Here is a 27,232-nt window from a genome sequence, read left to right as displayed (position 1 = left end):
AAGAGGATGGTAGTATGGAAGGGCACCGGGCTTCCCACGTTCTGGCTGTCTAACCTTCAGGCACTCTCAGGACCAGCTACATAACTGGTAGGGAACAGTGCAAAATGAAAATGCAGGGACCCTTTTAAAAACTTATTTTTTATATAAAATGGAGTACTATTCAGCCATAAAGAATGAGAAACTAGTCACTTATAGCTAAATGGATGCATATTGAGGCCATACTCTTAAGTGAAATAAATAGGACACACGTGTAAATACTGATTAGTTTCTCTAGTGTGAGAAACTGAAAGTATAAATAAGGATTACAAGGATTAATAACAAATAATTGATACTTTGAAATAGGAAAAGGTCCAAAGGGGTAGGGGTGGTGGGAGGGGAAGGGGAAGGAAAGAAAAGAAAGGAAAAATTATGAGAAAAGAAAAAAAATGGAAATGAAATCTATGTAAATAGGGAAGGGTGGAGGGATGAAGGGCGCACAGGTAATGGGGGAAAAAATAAGAACCAAGATACATCATGTACAGGTACAAACACCCAATGATAAATGTAAATGTACTGTACACCTAAAATGTACCAATAAAAGGATTTAAGGAAAAAAATTATTTTTTCTTCAAGTCTTTTACTTTTTAATCTAATACTGTAAGTTTTAATTGACAGCTAATTTATGGAGCTCAGTATAAAATTCTAATACAAGTCAGTAATTGGCATATCCTGTGCCTCTGACATTTATCACTGAATATGCCCCAAATCCTCCCTACTACCTATTTTGAATTATATAATTAATTGTTGACATTTTACTTACTAATAATTATAAACTCTCGATCTTACTGTGCTACAGAACATTAGATGCTATTCCTCCTCCTCAACTGCACGCAAGTACCCACTAGACCTCCTCTCCATCTCCCCACACCACCCTTCCCAGCCCCTGGCAATTGCAGTATTATTCTGGTCTCTACTTCTACTAGATCCCCTTTTTAGTTTCTCACAATAAGTGTGATTGTGATACTTATCTTTCTGTGCCCATCTTATTTCATGTTAACATAACGTCCTCCAGTTCTATCCATGTTGCCATAAATAACCTAGTAAAAATTTTTAAAATAATTTTAAGGTGACTATCACAGAACATTAAACAAAGTGCCTGCTCCTCTAAGTAGGGAACCTGTGCAACTGTACAAGTGACGCAACTATGAAGACAGCCCTTATTGGTCCTTTCACCTGGATCACAGCCTTGGTTTCATTGCAAGTGATTAAAAACAATGAACATCATTCATCTGACCACCACAGGTCCCTGCTCCTACCCCAGTACCTTCAGAGATGAACAATGGCTGACATATTACCACATGTTTAAGAGAAAAGAGAAAAACCAAACACCCACAATGATGTGTAAGTATACATTTATTATAACTAAGCATACAGACAGCAAGCAAACACTGGCCTCCTTTGATTTATATAAAGGGGTACTAAGGGAACTTTCCTTTCTGTCTCTCTTTTTTTAACTGAACTGCTTCTTGGAGTACCAAATTATGTATGGGCCTTGCCTGTGTTTCAAGTCCTCTCCTCAAAATAAGAATGATCTCTGTAACTATAATGTCAGCAAAAGCAACAATATCAGAATAAATAAAAATGCAAAAGCACAAGTACTTCCATCTCACAATTACACATTGGGGTTCTTCTCTCCTCCTCCGTAGAAGCAGAACTTGGAAAACAAATTTATATGTATCCACTGTCTTAAATAAATGATTGTTCAAGGAAGATAGTCCTGGAAGGGTTACTATCTCTAACTCCCAAGCAGTTTTTTATCTGCCAGGTGGAGCTCTGTGACTGTTAGAGAAATTGCTCTTAAATGTATAAAACACATAAGAGAATTTTTGAAAAACCCCTTATTATTCATTAAAGTATTTTAGGGCCTCATTAATTCAGACGGGATAATCGGTTGTTGATTAGCCAGGTTGTTAAGCATCCATTGTCAGATGTGATGGGGTGTAAGAAATTACATTTTGTTGGGGCCGGGGATTTAGCTCAGTGGTTTCACCGCCTGCCACGCAAGCACAAAGACCCGAGTTTGATCCCTGGTACCAAACTAAAAAAAAGAAATTACATTTTGTAGCCACCAAAGAGTCACTTGAATGCCATTACCACCTCATCAAGTTAGGCGGTATCTTCCGGGGATAAATTAGCTGGGTTTTTATTCTCCAGTCTTTTCTTCCATCTTCCAAATTTCCTTGCATTGCAAAGCATTCCTCATTCACTTTAGTTTCTCTTACCTAGCTAAGGTCTAGAGTTCTGTCCAGAGCCATTTACAAAAGCTTGTGGATGACAAGGAGGTCATACTTATGCTGTATTGTGCACTGTATTGTGTGTGTGTGCGTGCGTGTGTCTGTACTTGTGTGTGTGTGTGTGTGTGTACTTAGTTTGGCTTTAGTTTGGTTTCACAGTTCATAGCTAGAGCTTCCTTCACACCCTCAACCCTTCAAATCCTAGTATTAGGGTCATCAAGAGGATTCTTCTGCACGCCTCAAAGAATCCGCTTTCTTTCCATACCTTGACTGACTGAGAGTAATTTAACAGCAATGAGCATAATGAGAAAATTCCCTGGATTAGAGGTTGGAAAAAATGATTCAGAGTCCTGGTTCTGTTTTCAGAAAGGAAGTGAATGTCACTAGTTATCTGCTTTCTATTCCAGCACATCATTTCATCTTCCTGATTGTTTGCAATTTATTTTCTCTCTAACAACAAAGCAACATTAATATTTATCCTGAGTATCATAACAAGAAGAATTAGGACTGTATTTCTATAAAAAAACAGATAAGTACCCAACTCTCCATGGAGCTTCAATCTCAAAGGGACAGAGTGCTCCCAAAATTGTAGAGGTTCCTCCCCCAAGCAAATCTTCCAATAAAAGATGCCTGTTTTACTCACGGAACTGCTCCAGATGGTCAGCACAATTAGACTCAGGCATGGCTGTGATGGTCACCAGTGGACATGGATTCCCACCCAGTGTCTGGCAGAGAGTGGCCTGCCGGAAGTAGATTTTCCTGGGATTGATACTTTTTTCCAAGATCTCAAGGTGAGTCTGGAGGAGAAGTAAAGCAAGAATGTATATTATCAATATTTTATATAAGAATAATAGTGAAGAGCAATAACAGCTCACATTGCTTAAATCCTTATGGTTTATAAGTAGTTTTGTACTTAGATCTGTGTGATATTAGGCATTGAGTGATTAAAAGGGGTCTATTAATACCTGGGCATGGGGCCGGGGATTTAGCTCAGTGGTTTTGCTGCCTGCTGTGCAAGCACAAGGACCTGAGTTCAATCCCCGGTATGGGAAAAAAAAAATAGCTGGGCAAGGTGGCACATGCCTGTAATCCTAGCACTCTCTGCAGCTGAGACAGGAAGATCCCAAGTTCAAGCCCATCCTATGCAAGTTAGGGACTTCGCAAAACCTTGTCTCAAAATTTATTTTAAAAAGAGAAAGAAAGAAAGAAAGAAAGAAAGAAAGAAAGAAAGAAAGAAAGAAAGAAAGAAAGAAAGAGAAAGGAAAAGAAAAGAAAAGGACTGGAGATGTAGCTCACTGTGAAGTCCCTGCATTCAATCTCCAGTACCATAAATAAATAAATAAATAAATAGTGTCCATTCCTGCTGCCTAGAAGTTTAGGAAGGTTGAACAGGAACCATCATTGAAAGCCAGAAGCAAGGACACAAAGCACACTTCCCACACATAGGCACATAAAGGGTGTGGTGGTTACCTTGAAGACAGAGCATAACCAAAGCACTGGGAGCTGAGACAGAGCTTCACCAGCACAGAGTACAACAGGACCATGCAATAAAGGAGAGTTGTGATCACACTGGAGAAAGTCAAAAGCATCTGACCCTGGGGGATGGCTGAATTAACACAGCAGCTAACTACCAACAACTGACGTTTCCATACCATACCTCCCCATTTAAATGCTCATTAGAAACACAGAATAATTGGAAAAATGGAATAGCTATTGAAACCAGGACATCTGTTAAACAATCCTTCAGACCTCTTAAGCCATTTTCCCTAACTTGAACACTGGAACTAGTCATAAACAAGCAGAGATTTCCCTGCTTAGCCTCTGCACACCCAGCCACAGCCACCTGCTTACACTGGCTTCAGTAACCAGGCAGGGAGAGCCATCCTTCTGCAGTGGAACATCAGCACACAGAAATTATCCTCCCAGCTCATGATTTAAAGTTTTCATCGAGGTATTAATGGGGCCAAGGAAAAACTACTCAACTTGTTCCTCTGCACTTAGTAAGCCTACTACATAAATGCGACAAAAGCAGATACAATCTTACGAAAATATTTATAAAACATTCACAAATATCTTATGAACAAGAGTGTAGCTCCCTCAAAAGGCAGAGGAAGTGTTTACGTGTGGGAAAGATTTACTACAGACGTAGTGGGCAGAATTATGATCCCCCAAAGATGTCCATGCTTTCAACTTCAGACTTATAAGGAGACTATCTCTCCTAGGTTCAAGATAAATGAGAATTTAGCTGATGTTTATGTGTGTGACCTGTGTACTGCATCATTTTGATTATTCTCAGAGTAACAAGTCCCAAGTATTGACAGATGTGCCCATGCTAGAAATTGGGAGGTGGCCACATGCCTGTGAGGAGACACTGTAGCTAAATTGAACATGCATAAACACACATCACGAAAGGTTCTGGTAGCTAGGGCTGAAGGACCTTCAGGGTTGATAGCTTTTCTAGGTTGAGATGGTCCACATTTAGAGAGTATCATCTCTCATGACCACACAATTCCTTTAGGAAGAGTGACTGGAACAAAGTAACATGTGCTTGGGAGTCCAATGACCTTGACTAAACCTTCTGTATGCGTGCTGTGTTGCTGGCTTCTGCCATCCCTGTATTCTTTCTATATTCTTTATGAATTTCATTCTCAAGAAAGCCTAGGCTTATGCGGCTGATTCATTCTAAACCCAACACCACTGTTCTTTGAGCAGAATAGGGCTTGCATGTTCCCAAGGGGGAGGCCCTGTGAGTGTGTTTGTAAATACACCTACTGTAAGTATATCTGTACACAAAAATAAGCCATTCTTGGCTCACACTTCCTTCAGCAACACTACATGCCAGAGGAAAGGGAGCAATGCCTAGGGTTTGAAAGGAGAAAGGATTATAATCCTATACACCTATATTAGCCAAGTTTTTATTCAAAAATAAATGTAGCACTCATGTTCAGATATGCAAAAGCCCAGAAAACATATCATCTTTTCTCTATTGAAAATAATGACTTGGACACATATGTCAGTTGCCCCAAAATCAAGCTAAAGAATAATGTAAGAGGATTTTAATAAAAATTCAGTTAAGTCTAAATGAATATTTAAAATATGGTTATTGAATAAAGCAAACATAAATTATTTAGGAATAAAGTACATATTGTCAAAATTTGATGTCATCACAGTTTAAAAGTGAAATTAGAGAGATATGTGAGGAAGGATAAATTGAAACAAAATGTTAACTGTTTCAACTTGAAAAGATATAATAATAGTACTTAATTCTTGGAAACAGAAAGGCAGAAGAGCAAGAAGGCTAAGGAAGAGGGGAGATGTTTGTCAAACTGCCTGAGGTAACATTCTGGCTGTGGATTCTGGGAAGGCTATGGAAATTCTTTATTTAAGCTCTTTATGACTCAGTTTTCTTGCCTTTAAAATGAGTATAAACATACCATTACATAACTCATAGTTGTATAATTTAGTTATATAATGGATGCAGAAAGGATGTGTCATGTAAGACACACTCCATGTTAGCTGCTGTTGTTGATGGAGAAACATAAGTTCAAGTATGCTGTTTTTAGGAACCCAAAGGGAGGCACTAGTAGAGTAATAAATACTTGAGGGAAAAACTCAAAGAAATATAGACCATGTTGCATAAGAAAATGAAAGAAAAGAAAGACATTAACAAAGCATCAAAAAGAGCATAAAAGCAAAAGGACAGGAGTAATAAAAATGGCTAAAAGTATAAACAATTTAATGAGTCTTATTAAATGACAAAAAAACTTCAGATTACATTTTTTAAATTCCAGTGCATGTTGTCTCTAAGAAATAAGATTAAAGAGGCCTACTGACTATGAGAAGCACTTCTATATTATTTTTTCATTTTACTTGCCTCTATTCAAGCATTTTAAGGGAGAAATATTGAAACTAAAAGGATAAGCAAACATAAATTAAAGCAGGCATGGCAACAGTAATATATGACAAAGTCATATTCAGGATCAAGTACATTAAATGGAATTTTTAAATCTTATTTAGATAAATGGCATGATTCACAATGAACATATAAAACCCATAAATCTTAAGAATCCAATAACATGGGATTAAAATGCATAACACAAAACAGCAGAAGGTGACAAATTATTGTAAGAATGGGAAGTTTTAAGAAAGCATCACAGTACTCAAAAAAATGACACAGAACATTTTAATGCTATTGTTTAGATGTATGTCAAACTTTGTCTTTAAAGAGAGCATCTTTTATTATATTTTCCTCAAAAACTCATAAAAGTATAACGAAAATTATCATATATTGTTAAAAATTCACTATATGCTTTTTAAAAAGGAGAAGTTGTACAAACCATATTTTCTGACAATAAAAGAAACCAGACAAGTAAAAAAAATGATTTTAGTACAAGTTGAAGAGAAAATTAATCTTAAATTATTAATTAAAACACTCATATAAGAGGAGGGCACCTGGGTGTTCCAGAACAAGAATGGAAATGTCTCCACCCTACCAGTAGTGTTTCCAAGGCATCTTAGAAAGCAGAAATTAGTTACAGATAATGGATAATGTTAGATTTCGATTATATTCATTGTGATCATGAACAAATTACATTTTATCACTTTCATACATTTCTGGTGAAATCTGCTGTTATGATGCTTTTTATGGAAATCTAGACTAAGTAGATCTTGCTTCATAACTCCTATCAAGATCTCAGGCTCCAAAATTAAAAAAGAAAAATGATGCAGCATTCTCCAAAGGCATCCTGCAAGATGTCAATAAGTGCTGGGGTAGGGGTGGGGTGAGAGAGAAGGCAAGAAATCTGTACCAAACCATTTGGAAAGTGGAAAGTTAATAAAATGAGGATATATTATGATGGTAGGGTTTCTCTTAGTTTTTAATATGCCAATATACATTGTGAATGCTTAGGAGAAAAACTAGCAGACAGTGCTTCATGAATTAATATGGCCATTAAACACTTTTTCTCTAAAGATCTCTGGAAACTGGAGTGCTACAGAACAGGCTTTGGAAAACAGTACCTTACAAATTTGCCTCTATGAACTTAATCTCTTTCTTTCTCCTCCCCACTGTCACCCCTTGCTCATTGCTATTTATTTCACATTTTACTATGGCCACAAGAGTTCATACTGAGGGGGTGTTAGTGTGATGGTGGACAGCCTGCTTAAGAATTGAGTCTTCTGAGAGAAGCTGAGCCAGTCCTAGCACCAAGAAGGAAGCTCCCCAACCACCATCCCAAGCTCCTAGGGCAGAGAAGCTGAGCTGGTCCCAGCAACCAGAAGGAAGCTCCCCCGCTACCATCCCACGCTCCTAGGACAGAGAAGGTGAGCCTCGTGGGCACCAGAAGCATCCCCCTCCCACCCCATGGAAATGAGAAGACATGTAAAGAAGCCTCAAAAACAGACTTCCAGATGACCTACAGCAACTCCAAAGGGAAACAAGATGGAACAATCTGATACTCAACCACCTGGACTCTCTGAACTGGCAACAAAAGAGGATCTGGGAAAAATGAAATCAGAAATAATTTCTCAGATAACAGCAAAGATTGTGCTCATAGTGCAAGACAAGATTAATAAATCTAGAGAGGACACAGACAAAAAAATAGATGAGCTGAGGAACATGATGGAATCCCAACATAGGAAACAAATGGAATCCATAAAACAGATGCAAACAGATTTCCAGGAGATTAAAAACTCCATCGAAAGTCTGCACAGCAGAAGGAACCAATATGAGGATAGAATTTCAGATATAGAAAATAAGATTACAGTTAGTGACCAGGAAAAGAAAAATTGCTTTAAAATTAAAAGGGAACACGGGAAATCAATCCAGCAGCTGCTAGACAATGCAAAGAAGAATAACATAAGACTGATTGGAGTCAATGAAGAAAGAGGAGAGAGTGCAGATGACATAAAAAAAAACTATTCACAGAAGTGATGGCAGAAAACTTCCCAACCAGGGGGAAAGAACTTGACAAACAGATAAGTGAGGCATATAAGACTCCAACTAGCCATGATAAAAAAAAAATCTACATATAGGCATATAATAGTTAGGATTCCAGAAATCCAACAGAAGAACAAAATTCTACAAGCAGTGAGAGAAAAGAAACAAATCACATACAAAGGAAAGCCCATCAGAATCACAGCTGACTTCTCAAGGCAAGAAGAGCTTGGAGTGATGTATTTCCAGCCCTAAGGGAAAACAGTCTCCAACACAGATTGATGTACCCTGCAAAATTATCTTTCAAAATTGATGGAGAAATATGATACTTCCATGGATAAAGAGCACCTCAGGAACTTATTGAATACCAAACCGGCACTCCAAAAAATTTTAGACAATACCCTAGGAAAAGACAATGAGAATCACAACCCCAGGAAACCCAGCAGAATGAATCCATTGGGCATGACAAATTAAACACAAAAGGGGAGAATCCAACAAAAAGAAAAAGTCATAACAAGGCTTTTAAAACTTTTAACTTCATCTCCCTAATGAGTGTATAATTCAATCTTCTTATTGTACTGATTAGTATTTTTCTGATTCTAGAATTGCACACCTTTCCTCATGCTATACTGGCTATTTATCATCTTCTTGTGTCTACTTCTTAATTGGGTTGTCCATTAATGAGCTGTAAGAGTTCTTTACATCTTCTGGGCATAGGTTATATGCATTGTAAATATGGTCTGTTTAAGGACTACTTTTCATTTTAATGATGTCATTTAAAGTTCTAAATTTTGATGGAATCTCATTTATCAATTTTTTGCTTATATACATCATGTTTTTTGTATCCTAGGAAGTTCTTGCCTACCCTAAATTCATAAACATTTTCCCTTATAATTCCTTCTTAAAGTTTTATACTTTTAGGCTTTCATATTTAGGTTCATAGATCCTTTCGAGTTATTTTTATGTATGGAAATAAAGGGTTGAGGTTAATTTTTTATATACAGATACCAGGTGTTCTAGTTCCATTTGCTGAAAACACTATCTTTTTCTCTGTTCTTGAATTGAGTTTATAGTCTATAAAATGTTAATGTTAAATAATCTTTCATAACTCAGTTGACCATATATGTGTGGTTCTATTTCTAGATTCTCTGTTTTATTCCAATGATCTATATGTCTTTCCTTACACCAACACTGCCTTGATTACTGTAGCTTTAGAAGAAGTCTTAAAATTAGGGACTAAACATCTTCCAACACTGTTTTTTGTCTTTTTTTTAACTTTTCTAGGTTCTTTGTACTTCTACATAACTTTTAAATTTCAATATCCAATTCTTCATTTATAGTAAGTATACACAGGCCTGAATTTTATATATACCTTATGTTTTATAATCCTGCTAAATTCAAATACAAGTTCTAGGGGCTCCTAGAGATTTCTTAATATTTTCTCTGTAGGTGATCGTTTCATCTACATATAAAGATTTTGCTTCTACCTTGCCAATCCTATCCAAATTGTGTCATTTTATTGCCAGACTATTTTGGTTGGGCCTAGGTTTCAAAGTTTAATGGACAGATAAAGAGTAAGCATATCTGCCTTTGTTCCCCACCTTAAGGAGAAAGCATTGTATCTTCTCCATTCATATAAGGCATTCTCACTGGAAGTATGGAGTACATGTCTTTAATCTGTTGAGAATGTTCTTTTTCACTTCTAGTCTCCTGATAGCTTTTACCATGAACAGCTGTAGAATTTAGTCCAATACTTTTTCTCCAACCAGGGACAGGATCACATGGCTTTTTCCTTTCCTCTGTTAAAATGATGACTTTTGGGGGTGGATCTTCCAATGCTGAACCAACACTGCCATCCCTATGACAAAACCACTTTCTACATACTGCCAGATCTGACTTCTAAGAGTTTGTTTTGTTAAACAAATTCTATCTCTGTTCATACTTTTTTCTTCTATTATCTTTATCCAGTTTTAGAATTAGTACAATGTTGATTTCCTAAAATGAGGGGAGAAGTGTTCCTTCTTTTTTCTGCTTTAATTGTTTGATATAATTTATCAGTTAAAATGTATATGAGGCTGCTGTTGTCATATAGGTAGGTTTTCAAGCTAGGAATATACTTTCTTTAATAGGTGCTATTCAAATTTTATATTTCCTCCAGAGTTAGTTTCATTAATTTGTCTTCCAAGGTACTTCTTAGAAGTTGTCAAATTTATTTCAAAAAAGATTTTTGAAATATGCTTTCTATATCCTTTTAAATTCTGTAAAATCTTTGGTAATGTCTCCTAGATCTTGATATTGTAATTTTTAAAATGTATAATTGATATTTTGTAATAAGAAGAAAAGGTCTAAAGGAGCAGGGGAAGTGGGAGGGGTAGGGGAAAGAAAAAAAGGAAAAAGAAAAAATATGAGAAAAGGAAAAAATGGAAACATAGTCTTTGCAAATAGGGAAGGAGGGGGATGAAGGGAGGGCAGGGGAAGGGGATAAAATAAGAACCAAGATACTCATGTAATGGTACAAGATCCCAATGATGAATGTAATTGTATTTTATACCTAAAATGTATCAATAAACTTAATGGGAAAAAAAAAGAATTGAGTCTTCACAAGAAAACACTTTATTCTGTGATGTTACAAATAGGCCACAGCTCTTTGGTACCTGTTATGGAGCAATACCAAAAACAAAAACCAAACAAACAAACAAAAAACCCCTGCAGCATGTTTGCCTATGGAAGTCATCAAGCACCACTAACTAAAAGAAGAAAAAAGTCAAAAGCATCACTGTGCCCATGGATGCTGTCCAACCCAGCAAAGTTTAATGTGTTCCCTAGCCACATATGCAGAAACAAGTGGTTTGAAAGTCTTCTTCCCCATAAACTCTCAGTTAATGTTTTATTGCTACATTTATAATTGATTAATAGCATTAGAACTCAATAAATGCTTAATATCTTTTAGCTTAAGCTCATTTTCTGCAAACCAAAGTTTTTCCTGTAGCATCTCCCTGAACCCCACGTTGAAATCTCACTTCCATTGGACTTGACACCAAAAATTGTACTAAATGTAGAACACTTCCACACTGAGGACATTATTTGGGCTCCACTCACACAGAAGACTGCTGGAAGTAGACCAATTATGAACTTCTGTTGGATTTCCTTTTGGAAAAATGACTATCTTATTTTCCTAGGAATGATCTCCAGGTGAAATGCTCCCACTTTGGTTTAGAAAGGCTCTGCCTAATTGGATATTGTTAGGATCGTTGATGGAAGAAGCAGAGCCTCTGCGTGCATGTGCCAAGCAATTGTAATTAAGGCCCTGTGGAAGCCACAGGGGTGGGTTCTTTATGAAACTGGGAATGAGTTCAATTCAATTGTGGCAACCCCTGGAGAAGTTGACTTCTTCAAAGAAAATTCTGTCTGTGAAAGATATCCAGCTGATAAACTTAGCCTGCAGCCTCACCCTGTGTCTCTCCATGGGAGTCCTCTGTCTCCCTGTCCTTTAGCGGCTACTCCTTTAAAACTTCCATGAAAGACTTACCCAGACCTCAGCAGGTTACCCTGATGGATGGCTACTGTTAAAAGTGGGAAGTGCTATACACTTCAAAATCATTCATTTCTTACTGTTATCCCCTAAAGTACTGCACTCTCTGTTCCCCTAATTTAAAAGAAAGCCCAAACCTAAGGAGATGGCCTATTTTATTTGTGCGCTACATTGATCTTAGTTGTTACGTAAATACTCTCCTCAGACATTTGAAGACGTCTCATCACAGAAGAACAAATAACAAAAACACCTATAAGTGCAATAAAAGCTACAGAACATGCTAGAAGTTTGTTCCAATCAACTTTCTCTAACTGTTCCAGTCTGATAATGACAATACCACTCTCCCTAACTTAAAAAGACTAGCTTTGTTTGATTGAGTTTTCTTTTTCTTTTTGGCAGTGCTAGGGCTACAACCCAGCACCTAGTGCATACCAGCAAAGTGCTATATACTGAGGTACATCCTACAACACCTAGGACTTATTTTAAGAATGAGAGGAACAGTAAATCTCTAAGTATCAGCTTACAGATTTGCCAATTATAAAGAAAAGAGAATCTTATTATCCTTTATCCATTAAAAAATAAAGTTTTATTACTGATTATTTAGAAAAGCGTGTAAAGAAAAAATAATCATAATCAGTCACCCTAAGGAAATCATCAGTAACTCTTATTTCTTTAGTCTTTTATTTGGATTTTTATATACTATTAATTTTAGTGTGAATTATGGAATGTATATCCAATCAGTCTTACAGAGAAAATTACCATACATCATCATAAAGGAAAGAGTAAATGCTCTAATGTTTATCATCTATTGTTTACTAGATGTAGGCACAGATGTGGGCACTTTACTAATACTTTCCATGTATTAATCATTTCATCTTTAGAATAGCCTGTATAATAACTATCTTTATGTTCCATTCTACAGGTTAGAATCAAGGAAGAGAGAAATAACTAAACACCTTGCCCACGACTACAGAGTAAGGAAACACAGAGGCAGGGCTCCAACCCAGGCCTGTCTGACTCCAGAGCTTGTTCTTACATTGTACTCAAGACCCTGGAATTTGGATGTCCTTGTGGCGGAAGATTTCACCATTCATCCACATCTTGGCTCCTTCAGGATGGGTCTTCAAGTTCACCTCCTCAGTATCAAGGCCCTCTATTGCACCCATACGAGGATGGGTCTCTGACTATTGATTACCTGACAACACTGATTTATGGATTACTCACTGCGTCTCTGATCTACCACGTACAAGTCAACATTTCCGTCTGACACTTCTCCAACTCTGTTTATTCTGAGTCCTTTGTAAGACATTGAATATATAACATCCCTCTTCTCTCCTCTTCCCTCCTGCTCTCCCTTTCTTTCCCTACACCACACTCCATTTCTCATCTCAGAAGATAACTGTGGTAACATCTTCCACAGTGGGTCTGGTGCAAAGCCCTGCTCTATCCTTTAAAAGCTCTAAGTTCTCCCAACCCTACTTATAGCCACTTTTCGTGCCTCTTTCCAGTGTATGCAGTTGTAAGTTTTCAGTGAGATCTTGTTTCCTTGCCTCCTACAATATCCATCAGAAAATGTCTTGGGGCCCCATTTTAAAAGACTACCACTGGCTACCTAGAGATAACCCAAAACATAATCCCAGTCTTTAGCAAGCAAAACAAACAACACTTTGACAGTCATTACAATTACTGATATTCTGATATGGCTGACTGAAATATAACTCCTTTTGTTTGCTTGAGAATTATAATAATATTGTATCTCTTTCAGGTTTATTTTAATGCTATAATTTGGACAATTATCCAACAGAATTGCTGGCAAGCATCTGGAAGATATCAATTTGAAAGAACCAAATAGTAATTCTCTTATTGTAAGAGAATAATACAATTTTTAAAGTTTCAAATTATATTCACGGTGAAAAACATCCAGCATAACAAGTCCTCTGCTATAAAAATGTCTGTGATTATTAAACATAATCCATATAATGAGAGATTTACAAATTGTGAATTCCACATAGAAATGTATTTTCCACCCCTCAGGATAACCTCAGTTAATTCTGCCCTTGGGGTATCATTCACATTTAATTTATCACTGATGTTTTGGAAGAGAAACTGTTTCTCCTTAGGACACATCCAAAAAAATAAAATGACTAGCATGCATTACAGATTGTACTCATTCTATCCATGGCAGAGGAAGGCTACTTCAAGAGAAGTCACAGAATCAATTATTGTCTTAAACCTAGAGAAGACTATGACCATGAGTTATTGGAAATGTAAAACCTAAAATTGAGGATATGCATCCTTCACTTTCAAGTACAAATTGTCCTTCTAACCCTGGTCTGCTCACTTAGGAGAAATAAGAAGGTTTCTCTTTTCCTGCCTCTCTTTCTCATTAACTCTACTCCAACTTTCATAGTCAATAGGCTAAGTACCAAGCCAATAAAATCAACTAACAAGACCTCTCTCACCGTCTCAATGAGACTAAGTGACTGAGAGGGTTCACTTTCCTTGTGTTTTTGTCTCTTTTCAAGAAGAAATTGTTTCCCCATTGATTCCACTGAATCAACTTATTACAGCATTATTCAGCAATTGTAAATTTTAGACCCGTGCTCCATCCAAATCTCCAAAAATTAAGTGGGCATCCAAGTGTGGCTGAGGCCAGGTTGCAAGGGTTACAGACTTTGAACCAGCTTTTAGGCATCTAGCAAGAGCCCATCAGAGCATCATAGAAAAAGAGCTGACCATGTTTGATAAGAATCTATACCCCTCAGCTGAATCACACCATAGTACTCAGCATTTCACATAAAAACCATGGGTGATGATTTTAACTCTGCCATCAGAGATGTCTGTATCATCAAATAACTTATGGCTACATGTACTTATATAAAACTTGACTGCATTTTAGTAGCTACTCTATGTTGTTATAAGGGAGGACACTGAGCTGACCGCAGAGCAGAAATTCATCTGAATTTATTCTACACTTCCGCAGTAAGTAGAAAGGCCACAGGAATTGACATCAAAGGCCAGCGAGCTTTTCCTTGCTTGGCTGCTAGCTGGATATGGAACTTTCGGGCTTCAGATTTTTACATCGATAAATGTGAAGGGTGAATTAGATAACTTCTCAAACCTTTTGAATTGTGTTTTATATTAGCTGCCACCAAGAATGTCATCAGGGTCCAACATACTCTAATGAATGAAAAGAAGAGTTTCGTGGACCCACAGTCCCTTTCTCCAGTGGAAAAGACAAACACATATTCAAAAAAGAATCCCCTTTCCCAGTAGACTTTTCATGTACAGCATTTCACAACAGAGACCGTCAAAACAGCTGTGGAAGGAGATCGTGACTCTTGCCTGTTCTACATCCCAAAAGGCAAAAAAAATGTTTTGTAACAAACATTGCTTGTTTCAGCGTAGCGTATGATGCACATTTCTTGGATTAACTTCTCAAGCTTTGTACATGTGATACACAAATAATACTAATTGGGTATCTTTTGCAATCTGGAAACCAATAAAGACTTTCTTTAGGCAAGACAACATATGGAGAGAAGGACAGATGCACTTTCATGGAGTGGTTAGCCAAGTGGTTTAAGACGAGCCTGCTCAATGAGAAAAACTTCCACTTGTACCTGAGCATTCCTTTTGAAGGGAAAGATGTTCATGGTTATTACTTTTCCCAATTCCATATCACAGTCTTAAAATAAAAATGCTCATCCTTCAGGCTAAGCGATATATATAATCATATACACATATTATTATAAATATGCTAATAACATTTTACATTAACACAGAGGATGAAAATACTTTGGAGAAGATACTGTAGCTCATTAATCCTTGAGATACCCAGGAAATAGCTAGGGGAAAGCAATAGTTTGCCAACTTTTTCAAATGATAGAAAACTACATGGTTTAAGCAGACTGTTTACTCAAAATTTTCTCCTGAATTTTTAATAGAGCCTTACAGAATGCAAGAATGCTAACTGTGAGTATAGACTGGCTTCTGCTATACTTCTCATAAAAAGATCAAAAGAGGTCAGTAATTCAGTATTTTTTTTTTCTTCTCTGCCTTTTCTCCCTGGATCCTTCTAGCAGCCTCTGGTCCTTGGCCAGGAAAACCACCAGACAATTTGCAATAGTTGCTTGCTCACAGACCAGGGAGTTTTCCAGCTGTCTCCTTCCTGTCTTCTGCTCCATTTCCCCCAGGAAGAGCCCTTTAATTTGCAACGCAGCTTAGCTGCATGGTTTGCTCCCAATTCAAAGTTGATCTGACTGCTTCATGCTTAACTTGAGGACCTCCCCCAACCACCACCACCAGGCATCAAACTCAGGATCTTGCCCTTGCACTTGCAAAGCAGGCGCAGCACCACTAAGCTAAACCCCAGCCCAAACTTGAGGACTTCTTAATGGCAAGAAAAGCCCCCGCCTAAGAAAACCCCCTGCCTCCCACACCAAACCTGTAGATATCCAGGGCCTTCAGAAGAATGTGGGCATGACTCAGCCTCTGCTCTGTCCAGGGAAGGAGAAAGAAAGCTACACAAGTCAGTGCCAACAAAACCTAGCCCCCTTAAGGAAGGAAATAGTTCCCCTCCACCCACCCACCCAGGATGCCAGGGTCTCCAGAATATTCTCAGGAAAACCTGAGGGAACCCTCCACCCCCACCCTGTTCAGCTAGGATAACAGTGTTAGAGGGAAGTTACCATGAGGGCTGTGTATGTGTAGGGATAGTGGTAAGCCAGGTAGCAGACATCTTCACTGTGTGGGAAGGTGACGGCAAAGGTGAGAGTGTAATAGCACTTCCCAGATGCTCCACCCATGGCAGCTGCACTCTGGCGATAATGATTTCTATAGAAAAGAGGAGAAAAGAATAAGGGAGGGATGAGGGGAAAGTCACACAGTGTCCTAGATGTTATAAACCCTGTGTGTTGTACACTAGCAAAGCAGGCTTAACTCAAACCACTTTTGTGTGTGAAATTTAGGAACCAGAGAAATGTGCAAGTGAACTCACAGTGAGGTCACAAGGTGGCTCAGCAGTCCATAAGCCTGGCCCACCTGCTTCCCGATTGTGGCAAATATGCCATGGGCCCTTCCTTCCATGTCTGAAAATGAAGGTTGCAGTCATTGAGCTAGAATATAGAAGAAAATGTAAATAATTCTGTGTGTCCTGGGATTCAACTGCAGACATCACTTCATTACCCAAATTTGGGTTCCTCTGATCCCTGTCTGTCCCAGGCCACATAAGATGCAGCTCCTTCCTTTCCCTGCAACTGCCAAATGGATTTTACTAGTGATCAATACTAAACAATGAGTCTCACCTCCATCCTTAATATATGTTATCTTATGTTATTATTGCAATATCCACTGTGTGGATAAAGAAATGAAAACAGAAAAATTACTTTGCCTAAGGTAAGATATATCATGTACAGGTACAAATTCCCAATAATGAATGTGATCATAATCTATTTCTAAAATGTACCAATAAAGTTAATAACAAAAAAGACAAGTGATGGAAACAGGGCTCAAGCTGAGATCTTTTGTTCTTTCTACTATACAATACTTTCTTTCCAAAGGAATGTATTTGTCACCCAAATGTAGTTCAGCATCTTAAAGCTTGATAATGCACTGTGACTTTTGTCAAAGATGAAGGACCAGTCTTGATACTTAAGAGAACTGTATCAAAGAAAACTGCACCCAGAAGAACATTCCAAACAATATTTTCTCCACATGCTGCCAGCTGTGTTCCTGCCCTGGCTGTTGACACTGAGACAGCTGTGCAAACTTTCCAGGGAAATGTTAGCAGTAAGGCTGCATTATAATGCAAAATATACCCAGACACCGAACGATGCAATTCCACCTTTGAACACACACAGATTTGGCTCACTAGCCTATTGTACTTTTGGTTTTATTAGGGGGAAAGTGGAAGTAGGAGAGAAATAGACTGCTACTCTGGTGTATATCTTGTAAAATATAAAAATCATAGGTTATAGGTTATTCTTTTCTGCCTTTTTGCTACCTTTGTGCTTTCCCCCACCAGAAAAAAAAAAAAAGCATATAATAATGGAACCAAAAGAAAATGGACTTTAATTTTCATAAAATCAGGGACAGAAATAAGAGAAGCCAGTGATCCCTCCAACTGTGAGACATGTTTCACCTGCCTCAGCTTTTGTCAACATGGCAACCTGAAGCCAATGGCATTCTAGGGAAAAAAGATATCCACGACAACCTATGCCCTAAGCAACTATCCCACCAACTTCTCAACATCACATTAATAAAAACAATATCCTTTGTGCTTATAGAAATAAAAATTAAAAATATGAGGAATGTTTAAATTTTTTAAAATGTATTACAGTAAAAGCCACATTGTTATTATACCCCTCAAAATACTGGCCTTCACTTCAAGTGCATTTACTCCGTAGTTCTTGCCACTTCCTATAGCAGTTCTGGAAATTCTCTTTCATGAGTTTCTTTACTTGCACTGTAATGGCTGCCTTGATGTCCTTAATTCATTCAAAATGTTTACCCTTCATGGTCATTTTGACTATGGGGAAAAGCCAGAAGTCATATGGTGCCAAATCTAGTGAATAAAGTGGCTGAGGTCACACTGTAATTTTTTGCAAGCCTGACTTTCTGATGGATGGAACTTAGTGGCAGTACTCACTGTATTTCTGATCATACCTCATAAAAGACACTCATGAAAAAGAATTTCCAAAACTCCTTTAGAAAGTAGCAAGAATGACAGGGTAAGTGTGTTAGAAGTAAGGGGGAATTTTTTTTTTATGTAAGGTTTTTCTTTTATTTAAAAGATCATTCACAAAATACCATATCCATAGATTTACTTTCTGTCATACAGCTGAATGTGTTGTGTTTGGAATTCCACCCTGGAATCTGGAAGCCAGCTGGGTGCTCAGCCATTTGGATGGATTTGTTTTGCTCTTGATCTTTCTGCATTGAGGATGTGTATGGGTCATCTCAAAGCATCGGGTTTGTTACAACCACATAATGCATGTCTTTCTTAAATTAGGGGTTGGTGTTACACAAATGGTTCTTATCTCAGAAGCAGAGAAGATGACAGGCAGAGGGGAGAAGTGCCAGTTCTGTAAGTTGCTGAGACCTTGCAACGGAGACAAATCAGAGAGGCCGAGAATGACAGCTAGTGGGGAACCCCAAGCCAAACAACTACACTGTTGTCCCCTTGGCCTTCCAGCCATCCTGACTGGGTCTCCCTTCCCCGGGGCTCTAGCAGCAGACTGAGACTCAGGCACTAAAGGATTTCCCATCTGCTCACACACAGGAATCTGAGCTCAAAAATTGCTGCCCAACACCTTCCCAGGTGAGCACCAACTACTGCACATGAGCAAGACCGTTCCAGAGACAAGGTGGCCAGCCTGAACATCTATGGTCCTCTGCAGTCAGTAAGGGTCCAGACAGCTCAGCATGGGAAAACTTCCAATACTCATGGGAAATAAAGTGCCAGTTTCGAGGCCATTTCCACTACGGGTTCACAGGGCAGTGGGAAGCAGTCTCATCAGGCTACTTTTGGGAGAACAGACGCACAGAGGAAGACACCGGCAGACAACAGGGATGTGGGGAAGGCCATGTCCACATCACTGTGTCAGCCCAGTGCAGCAGCACCACCACCCAGTCCCCATAGCACCCAAGCCCCAAGGTAATGACATGAGCCACTAGGCAGCCACACCAGTCAGCACAGGGGAGCCCCTAATGCCTTGGCAGCAGGGAGCTATCTGGACACAGTCTCGGGAGAGCACAGCAAGCTGTATGAACACACAGCCCCTGGTTAACAGGTGAGGAGCACCACCAACACAATCGTCACTCTTCCCCAGGGCCTTGCAACTACTCTGCCTGTCCCATCCCCAGGGACAGCTGATGGCACCAGGACACCCTAGAAGCAGGACCACAAAAGTGGGAGGAAGCTTCAAGGCTCAACAGAAATTTTTCCTTATTTCCAATACGAGGTGTTTCCAATTCTGCATGCTGATCACAGCTGGATACAAACAAGGAGCTGGCCAACTTGCCAGCAACTTCTGCTTTTTCCCAGAAACCATGGCAGCACAGAACTCAGCATGCGGGTCAGAAGAGAAGCACTGAGAAAATCAAGTCTGGCCCATGTCGAAAATAAAAAGAGAAGGCAAAGGAGAAGAACCAAAGCAAGCAGCACCTGGGCCTGCCCCTCCCACGTGGCGGCCCTCACTCCTCCTCTAGACACCTCGTGGTGCAAAGACACGGAAGCAAGAGGGAAGGAGGACAGAGGAAAATGAGGACAGAGAAGGGGAAAAAAAGCACGAAACAGGCACTAGAAACAGCAAAGCCAAGGATGTACTAAAAACCACTTGTTAACAGCTGACATGCATTCACAAGCTCTGTTTCCACTGTAGGAAGGACAGTGTCAGGCGCAGGAATGGTGACTGCGGGGCGGCCGGTCCAAGGCCCTCAGGCTGGGGTCTTGCTCTAACTCCCCACACCCCATTCCCCACTGCGCGCTCATTCTTGTTCCTTGTTAAGGACTTCCTCTCTGGGCCGGGCTCCCCCGAAGATGGCGGAGTTGGGGTTGGCTGCTCAGTTGAGGGGCGTTGCCATGGTCCGAGGTTTGAGCTGGAGCCCTGGTCTCTGGCTCGTTCCTCTTCTGTGGGTTCTCGGAAGTCCATGTTGGAGCCGCGCGCGCAGTGGGGGGCGTCTCGGAAGCGACTCCCCATGGGAGGGCCTGCTCGCCGGTCCCCTGGGCGGCTGCCTCCTTGGCCTGGCCTCCTCGGTAGTCATCCCTATAACCTCTGTCATCTGGTCCACCTTTCCTGAATCCAAAGCCACCTTTATCTTGTTTTCTGCCTTCTGCAGTGTCCACACCAAGTGACCGATCACCAAACAGTGCACCATCGTAGGTCAGGGCTTCCTTTAGGGAGTCCACTTCATCGAATTCTACATAGCAGAATCCTTTGAACTTGTCTGTGTCTTTGTCTCTGACTAGCTGTACACTCCTTATGCTGAGATCCTTAAAGATAGCCTTAAAGATAGCGTCTATGTCACCCTGAACTGTATTAAAAAGGAGGTTTCGTACATAGGCTGTGTAGGGGGCTCTGTGGGCAGCTCCTTCTGGCTACGGGAACCGTGGCTGCCAGCGCTCCCGCGGGATCCTCTGCCGCCGCGAAGCTGATGTAGGCCCGTCGTAGGTATCGAAATCCGCCATTGGCCGTCTCTGCTCCGAGAGGAACCAGGAGAAGCCAAGGGGGAATTTTTTGGAGGGAGATTAATGGCAATGTGTCTTTTATTGTACTAATTTTTTAAAAGTTAAACATTCACTGCATTTCTTGATCACACTTGTAAATCTTGATACCTAATTGGATCTACTTTTTACAAATTTCTTCAAAGTTCTGAAGTTTTTCCAAAATCCAAGACTGTGCTTATTAGAAAATATGCAAAGCACTTGACAGCTTATAAATCATGCAAGACACGTATACTCCATCTTTCATTGGCTTTCTGGCTTCACTTGTAAAGGCTCCATCACAAAGACATACTCAGTTTATTCCTAGGTGAACCGCACATTCTAGTCCATTACAGCTCCTTGCAGTAGAAAAGCTAATGAAATAAAATGACCTGGGGACAGCCAATCAAAGCATGAAAGGGTGCTTCATCTGTGAGCATATACATTTGAGTACATGCACACACAAACATTTGTGGATATAAAGGCAGGTGGAAACACACATCTAGTGCCTCATTATTGCCAGGTTCCTCACCCTCAAATGGTGGAGAAAGAATCTGCATTTTGACTCAGAAATAATAGATGCCTATTATGGTTTGTGTTTAGATGTACCCCCAAAGTCTCATATGGTCACAGATGGGGCTTTTTCAGAGGTGGCTAAATCTGAAGTGTGTGATGCTGGGATTAAGGGTGTGAGATTGGTTTGCCACTGCCTTAATTCCAGTACCCTGGATACAATATAAGAGACAGAAAGAGGCTTGTCTTCTCCCTTGCTTGCTTTTTTAACTTCTGCCCACCATGAACTGTTTCTCTTTTTCAATGCCTATCTGCCATGCCACCCTGCCTTGGAGCCAGCCAATTATGGACTGAAACTTCCACAAACTGTAAAATAAATAATCCTTCCCCCCTTTAACTTTGGATCTTTGGTATTTTGTCTCAGCAATGAGAGAAAAGTAACTAAGACAATGCTCATAGGGCCAGTGATGGTGATCTTACTGGTGTGGTCTTTGCTTCATTTTAGCTTCCCCACTGCACAATTAAGGACACTATTAAGCAGATTCACCCTATGCAAACTCAATCACAGAAGAGAGCAAGAAAGAGAGAAAAAGTGAGACAATAAAATCTCTGTATTTATCCTGATCTTCCCTCCACATTCAAAACAAACCTGGACTCTGAGGAAAGAAGAGCTATAGTGAAATATAAAGAGAAATAAAATGGGCTAATTCTTACCTTTTGAGCTTCCATGGCCCTACTGATTGAAGGTAAGTGTACAAGTGTGGTGGTTTTGACTATATGAAAAATCTGCCTTTTCACACCCCAGCCCACCCATATACCTAGTGTATGAATCCCTGTAGCTGAATGGTTGCACACCGCTAGAATTTAAGAAATTGGATGTCACCTCATTAAAACTGAGTTTCGACTAACAGAGATTCAGTTACAGCCCTAGTCTGGGGCCTAAACTCCAGCTGAACCTGAAGCAGACATCGAATTTCCCCAGTGGAGTCTTCTTGTGGCCATATTGTAGCAGGAGCTGTGCATGAGATGGCTCTATCCCCAGATAAACTGACTTCTTTGGAGATCTTCAACCTTTCCCAATATCATCATCTTTAAGGTGAAACATTTGCTAAATCTCCAAAGGGAAACACTTGGCTTATAACAAATCAATTGGTCTTTGTCAGAGTGAGATCCGTCAACAAGTTATTTTTTGTTTCCTCAATTATGATGGTCAACACACTGAGGGATGTCTGCAAAGAAGTAACATTGATCCTTCATATTTTAGAGGCTTCTCATATTCTTCTTTTACATAGAAAGTCATTTCCCTCTTCTTCATTTAGCTGAGTCCTCTTGTTACCTCAAGGCTTAAATGTTTCCTCTTTCAGGAAGCCTTCCTTGATATTCCCTTTTCACATAGCTCTTATCACCTATGTGTTTCCCTTGCTGCCAACACTTTATAGCAAGGATCATGGTTATTCATTTGTGTATTGTTATGCTAGGCATTTTTGTATCTTGCCTGGACATAACAGCATTCAGTTAAAGCTTGTAGAATAAACACATTTAAGACTCCAAGAATAATAATTAGGATATTTACCATATTTTACATCTAATCTTTATGACATCCTTTCGAGGTAAGTACAGTATTGTTATACATGTTCTACAGACAAGAACATTATAAGTCTCAATATTAAGTGCCATGAACAATTTCACACAAGTATAGTAAACTGGATTCAATCCCGGGTATGAGGTAAGCTCTGAAATTAAGATTTTTTTTCATCATATCACCTGCCTTTTAGAAATGGGATCAAAAGACAAGAAATCTTTTGGCCCACTTCAGCATCTAAGAAACTGAAGTTTTGGTCTTCATAAGTCAAGACTACCTATAAATTTAGATTCTAAAATAACAGAAGAAATGTGAAATAATTCAAATAAGAGATAGTGAAATTGATAGACTACTATTCTTTCTATCATTGGTAATGTCACTAAGATGTTTCTACTAATTATCAATTATAATCATTAGCATTTATTGAATACCTGCTACACACAGTCACTATTCTGAGCTTTCCAATGATTCATCTCCTATCATTTGATCTTCAGAAGAGCTCTGTTAGGTAAACTCATCATTACTGTGTCCATTTTACAGACAGAGAATCTAAGGATGAGAGGAGATGGAATGATTTGCCCAAAGTCATGCTGTGAATGACTAGTGGAAATTTGTTTCCAAAAACTTTCACTTCTCAATCTACTTCTCCATATGAAAAAAAAAAATTGGCCAAAAAAAAAAAAAAAGTATGCTTTCAGATTGGCTGGAAGCTGAATAACTCATCTTAGATCACAGACAAGCTGGGTGGATAGAGCCAGCCGCTCCACAGTTAAGAAGTTCCCTATGGGTTCCCCTTCTGTGAACCATTTATCTTTGGAAAGATCTGCCCTTTTGTGCTCATAAAGTCTTCAATGAAGCAAGGAGCAAAGTACACAAACACATAGTTATGAACTCAATCTATTACCATTTGTACCTTAAAATATGCTGAGGAGTCATTTTTTTCCTGTGTGTTCCTGAAATTAGCAAATGCCAAGGCAGAGAGTGAATTAGAGAATCTTGCAATGATGACGACCTGTTTAACATCATTTCACTTAACAAGATCTAATAAGGGAGGGCAGCGCTGGCATCACCAGGTTTCCCTGCGTCACAGCATCTAATATTCTATACAGCACCAAATCTCTCTCCTGAGATCTCGCGGAAGGATGCATGATGGCCGAGCTCTTGTATGACATTCATCTTCATGAGTGAGCTGTTCCATCTCCTCTCACAAGCAGAGATAAATGTCAGAAGAGATCAGCCGCTGTGTATTACATGGCCACTCAGAGTGTGCGGCTCCCTCCCTCTGCCCTTCATCACCAAATTTACATCAGAGCCAGGAAGAATTCAAAAAGGTGTGAGGCTGTGTCTGTTAGAGGGAGAAGAAGCAGGCAGTGGGAAAGCAAATGAAACAGAAACAGAATCTGCCCTTGCTTAGTTTTATAAAAGGCATGGAAAAATGGGCCTGTTCATTTATGTTCTTCCATTTGAGGGTCGCTTTTTATTTTCTAGCCAAGTGGTCTTCAAGCTGAGTGGAAGATGTGGGCAGGAGAGAAGGAGTAGGAGATCCTCCAGGAGGGGGGCAGGATGTCAGTTATGCACAGGGAGAAAACATTTGCATTTCCTCTTACATTTTTAATTATCTAGGTAATAAGAAAAAACTAAATTGTCACATTTAATATTAAGATTAACACAACTGCCTTTATGCAATCCACATCAACCTTACAGGATGAATAATGACAAAACAAGCACGATTACAGGGCAGCGGTTGTATCCATTCTTCCCTGCTGTATTCCAGGGATGGATTATGAAAATGCATTAAATAATGCTTCAACTAGGGCCGGGGATTTAGCTCAGTGGTTACGCCACCTGCCTTGCAATCACAAGGACCTGAGTTCAATCCCTGGTACCAAAAAAAAAAAAAAAAAAAAAAAATGCATCAACTATTTTCATATGTCAGATAGTTAAGTTTCAATGAATGCAGAGGAGGTTTAATTAGGGGGACCAGGAATAACTTATCCCTTCTTCCTTCTTTTGTATTTAGCTTCTGTCAAGGTACTTAAGTTTACAGAAGCTTATTTTGCTGGATTCATAGCAAAATTAAATTAAACTAAACCTCTTAATATAGATAGTGTTTTTAACATTCTACTTAGAAGCCATCAATTAATAAGGATATTAAATTATAAGCACAAATGACCAAGAAAAGAGAATACTATGCTGTACCTTCCTGTACCCTACCTTCAGTACCAGCTTTTTCTCAGTAACACTCACTTGTGTAAAAATAATCTAATTAGACCCGGGATGTTCACTATAGCTTTTCAAAATTATCCACAAAACTCATTATAACTATATTTTTAATGGTGAACTCCACTGAAAAGGCATAGTGTGGCCTGAGCTATCAAAAACTATTATTTGTTTCATATTTTTCATCATTTAAAATTCATTTTGGGCACGTTTTCTAGTCTACATAATTTTAGTATGGTCATGGAGGAATCATTTATTTTTAAAAGTTTACAAAATAATCTATAATAGTAAGTCAGACAGTATCTTGTTGACAACTAGTGGCACACTATCAAAATAATTTGGGGACTACTTCTAACTGATGACAGTTGGCCCCACAAAGTAATCAGCCCACCTTTACAATTCTTCCTCATTGCTGTCAACTTCCAATCCCTTTCCTTCTGAGTGTCATCTTTCCTGCCATCTTTCATACTGATACCCAGGTACCATGATTCACATTTCTCCCCACAGTGAGCACCCAATCACTCCCTTAACCTATAACATTAAGCCTGGGACTGTAACAGCATAATAGCAATACAGCTTCTGAATTTCTGCTGGCAGATAGGGAACAAGGAAATAAGGAGGTAATGTTCTCCCAAATTAATATAAAACCAGGAATAAAGTGAAGAAGCTGCCTAAAGCCAACTCAATAATTGTGATGAGTAAGCACATAGCAAGAAAGGTATTTTATAATAAAAGCCATTTTATAATAGTAAGTAAGAGGTGTTCTGATTTGTGGGTGAATAGAGATTACACATATCTATCCTGTTTTTACATCATATTATATGGAAATATGTTAATATAATGTGGTGAAGTATTGTAAAACAAACTGCATTACAATGGAGAAATCTTATCAGTTCATCTCAGTTGTATTCATTGCTGGAATATGAAAAATGAATTACATTATACATGCATGGTTTTCATTTTACCCCTCTGTTGCTCTTTAATCACATAACAATTGTCTTGTTAATGAATCTAAAAGCTATTAACATTGGCTTCCCTTAGGCCTGGGCTGTGCTTTTGGATGTGTGGTTTCTTCCTTCTCTTGACACCTAGTCCCCTTGAGGTCGCTCCTTATTCCCCAGTTCCAAGAGGAGCACCCTCCAGGGAAAGCTGTGAACTATCAGGACAGGATGTGAAATACTATGTTTGTCTAATCTCTTACTAAATTCCAGATCCAAGTGGAATTTAAAGCTGGGTCTTTCACATTTATAACAGTAACTATTTTCAGAGGAAACAAAAAGTTAAAATTCTTGACTTACCCAGGTTCATGTTTAGGGTTGCATAGTTTCTTTTCCTGAAATTGTGAATTCTACAATGTTGTGATAATTTTTAATCTAAATCTCTTTGGACCATATAGAGAGCCCTAACAGTTTGGAGATAAGAGGGCCAGAGAAGAATTGCCATTTGGGTGACTGGAAACCCCACAAAATCGTACTATTTTGCTCTGACTAAAGAATATATGAAAATAGTATTAAGATAGAATTCATATCTTAACGCATCAAAGACTAAAGACTGCCAACTCTTTTATTACAGACTGTTAGTCAACCCAGCTCTGTGTTCTATGGACTGTCATTATCTCTATGGTGATTTCTGCTTTTATCTAAGCCAGTAACAAGATCCCTGACCTTTCCTATCAATACCATCCTCACAGTCTCAAAAGCCAAGAGGCATTAAGTGTGCATACCCTCCTTCTTTTTGATAATGATAACAATCCTAAATTCTGGAATGTCTGATAATAGCTTTTTAGGGGACTTTTGTAATCTTAGAAACAGATAAGGATACTTTATCCAAGAAAATAAGTACTAGGCTATTAGTTTTTATAGCAAACTAGCAATGAGCTGATAATGAATTACATGTATTCTACCTGTTCTAACAATTCCTATCCTTTTTCTTATGTATTTGAATTTTATTTTCCACCGAAGCAAAATGCACACAT

The 27,232-nt window shown here is 38.9% G+C and overlaps 1 protein-coding gene and 1 pseudogene across 2 annotated transcripts in view; both read right to left on the bottom strand.

Annotated features, from left to right (window-relative positions):
- Agbl1 (AGBL carboxypeptidase 1) overlaps positions 1-27,232 on the bottom strand; it is an 832,602-nt gene that overhangs the window by 619,776 nt on the left and 185,594 nt on the right. For both annotated transcript variants that reach the window (XM_087188360.1, XM_021264792.2), the window contains exons 16-17: positions 16,429-16,573; positions 2,917-3,070 (exon numbers count right to left, since the gene is read on the bottom strand). In XM_087188360.1, coding sequence (XP_087044486.1) covers positions 2,917-3,070; positions 16,429-16,573 — 299 coding nt within the window. The remainder of the gene's footprint in view (positions 1-2,916; positions 3,071-16,428; positions 16,574-27,232) is intronic.
- LOC101722900 (eukaryotic translation initiation factor 4H pseudogene) lies at positions 20,213-20,927 on the bottom strand (annotated as a pseudogene).

The sequence above is a fragment of the Heterocephalus glaber genome, unplaced genomic scaffold, assembly GCF_053883595.1.
Source record: "Heterocephalus glaber isolate CG9 unplaced genomic scaffold, H.glaber_assembly_v1.0 deba00001531, whole genome shotgun sequence".
NCBI classification, from domain to species: domain Eukaryota; kingdom Metazoa; phylum Chordata; class Mammalia; order Rodentia; family Bathyergidae; genus Heterocephalus; species Heterocephalus glaber.
Note: the sequence above shows the minus strand (reverse complement) of the source record. Positions and strands in the feature narration are given on the sequence as shown.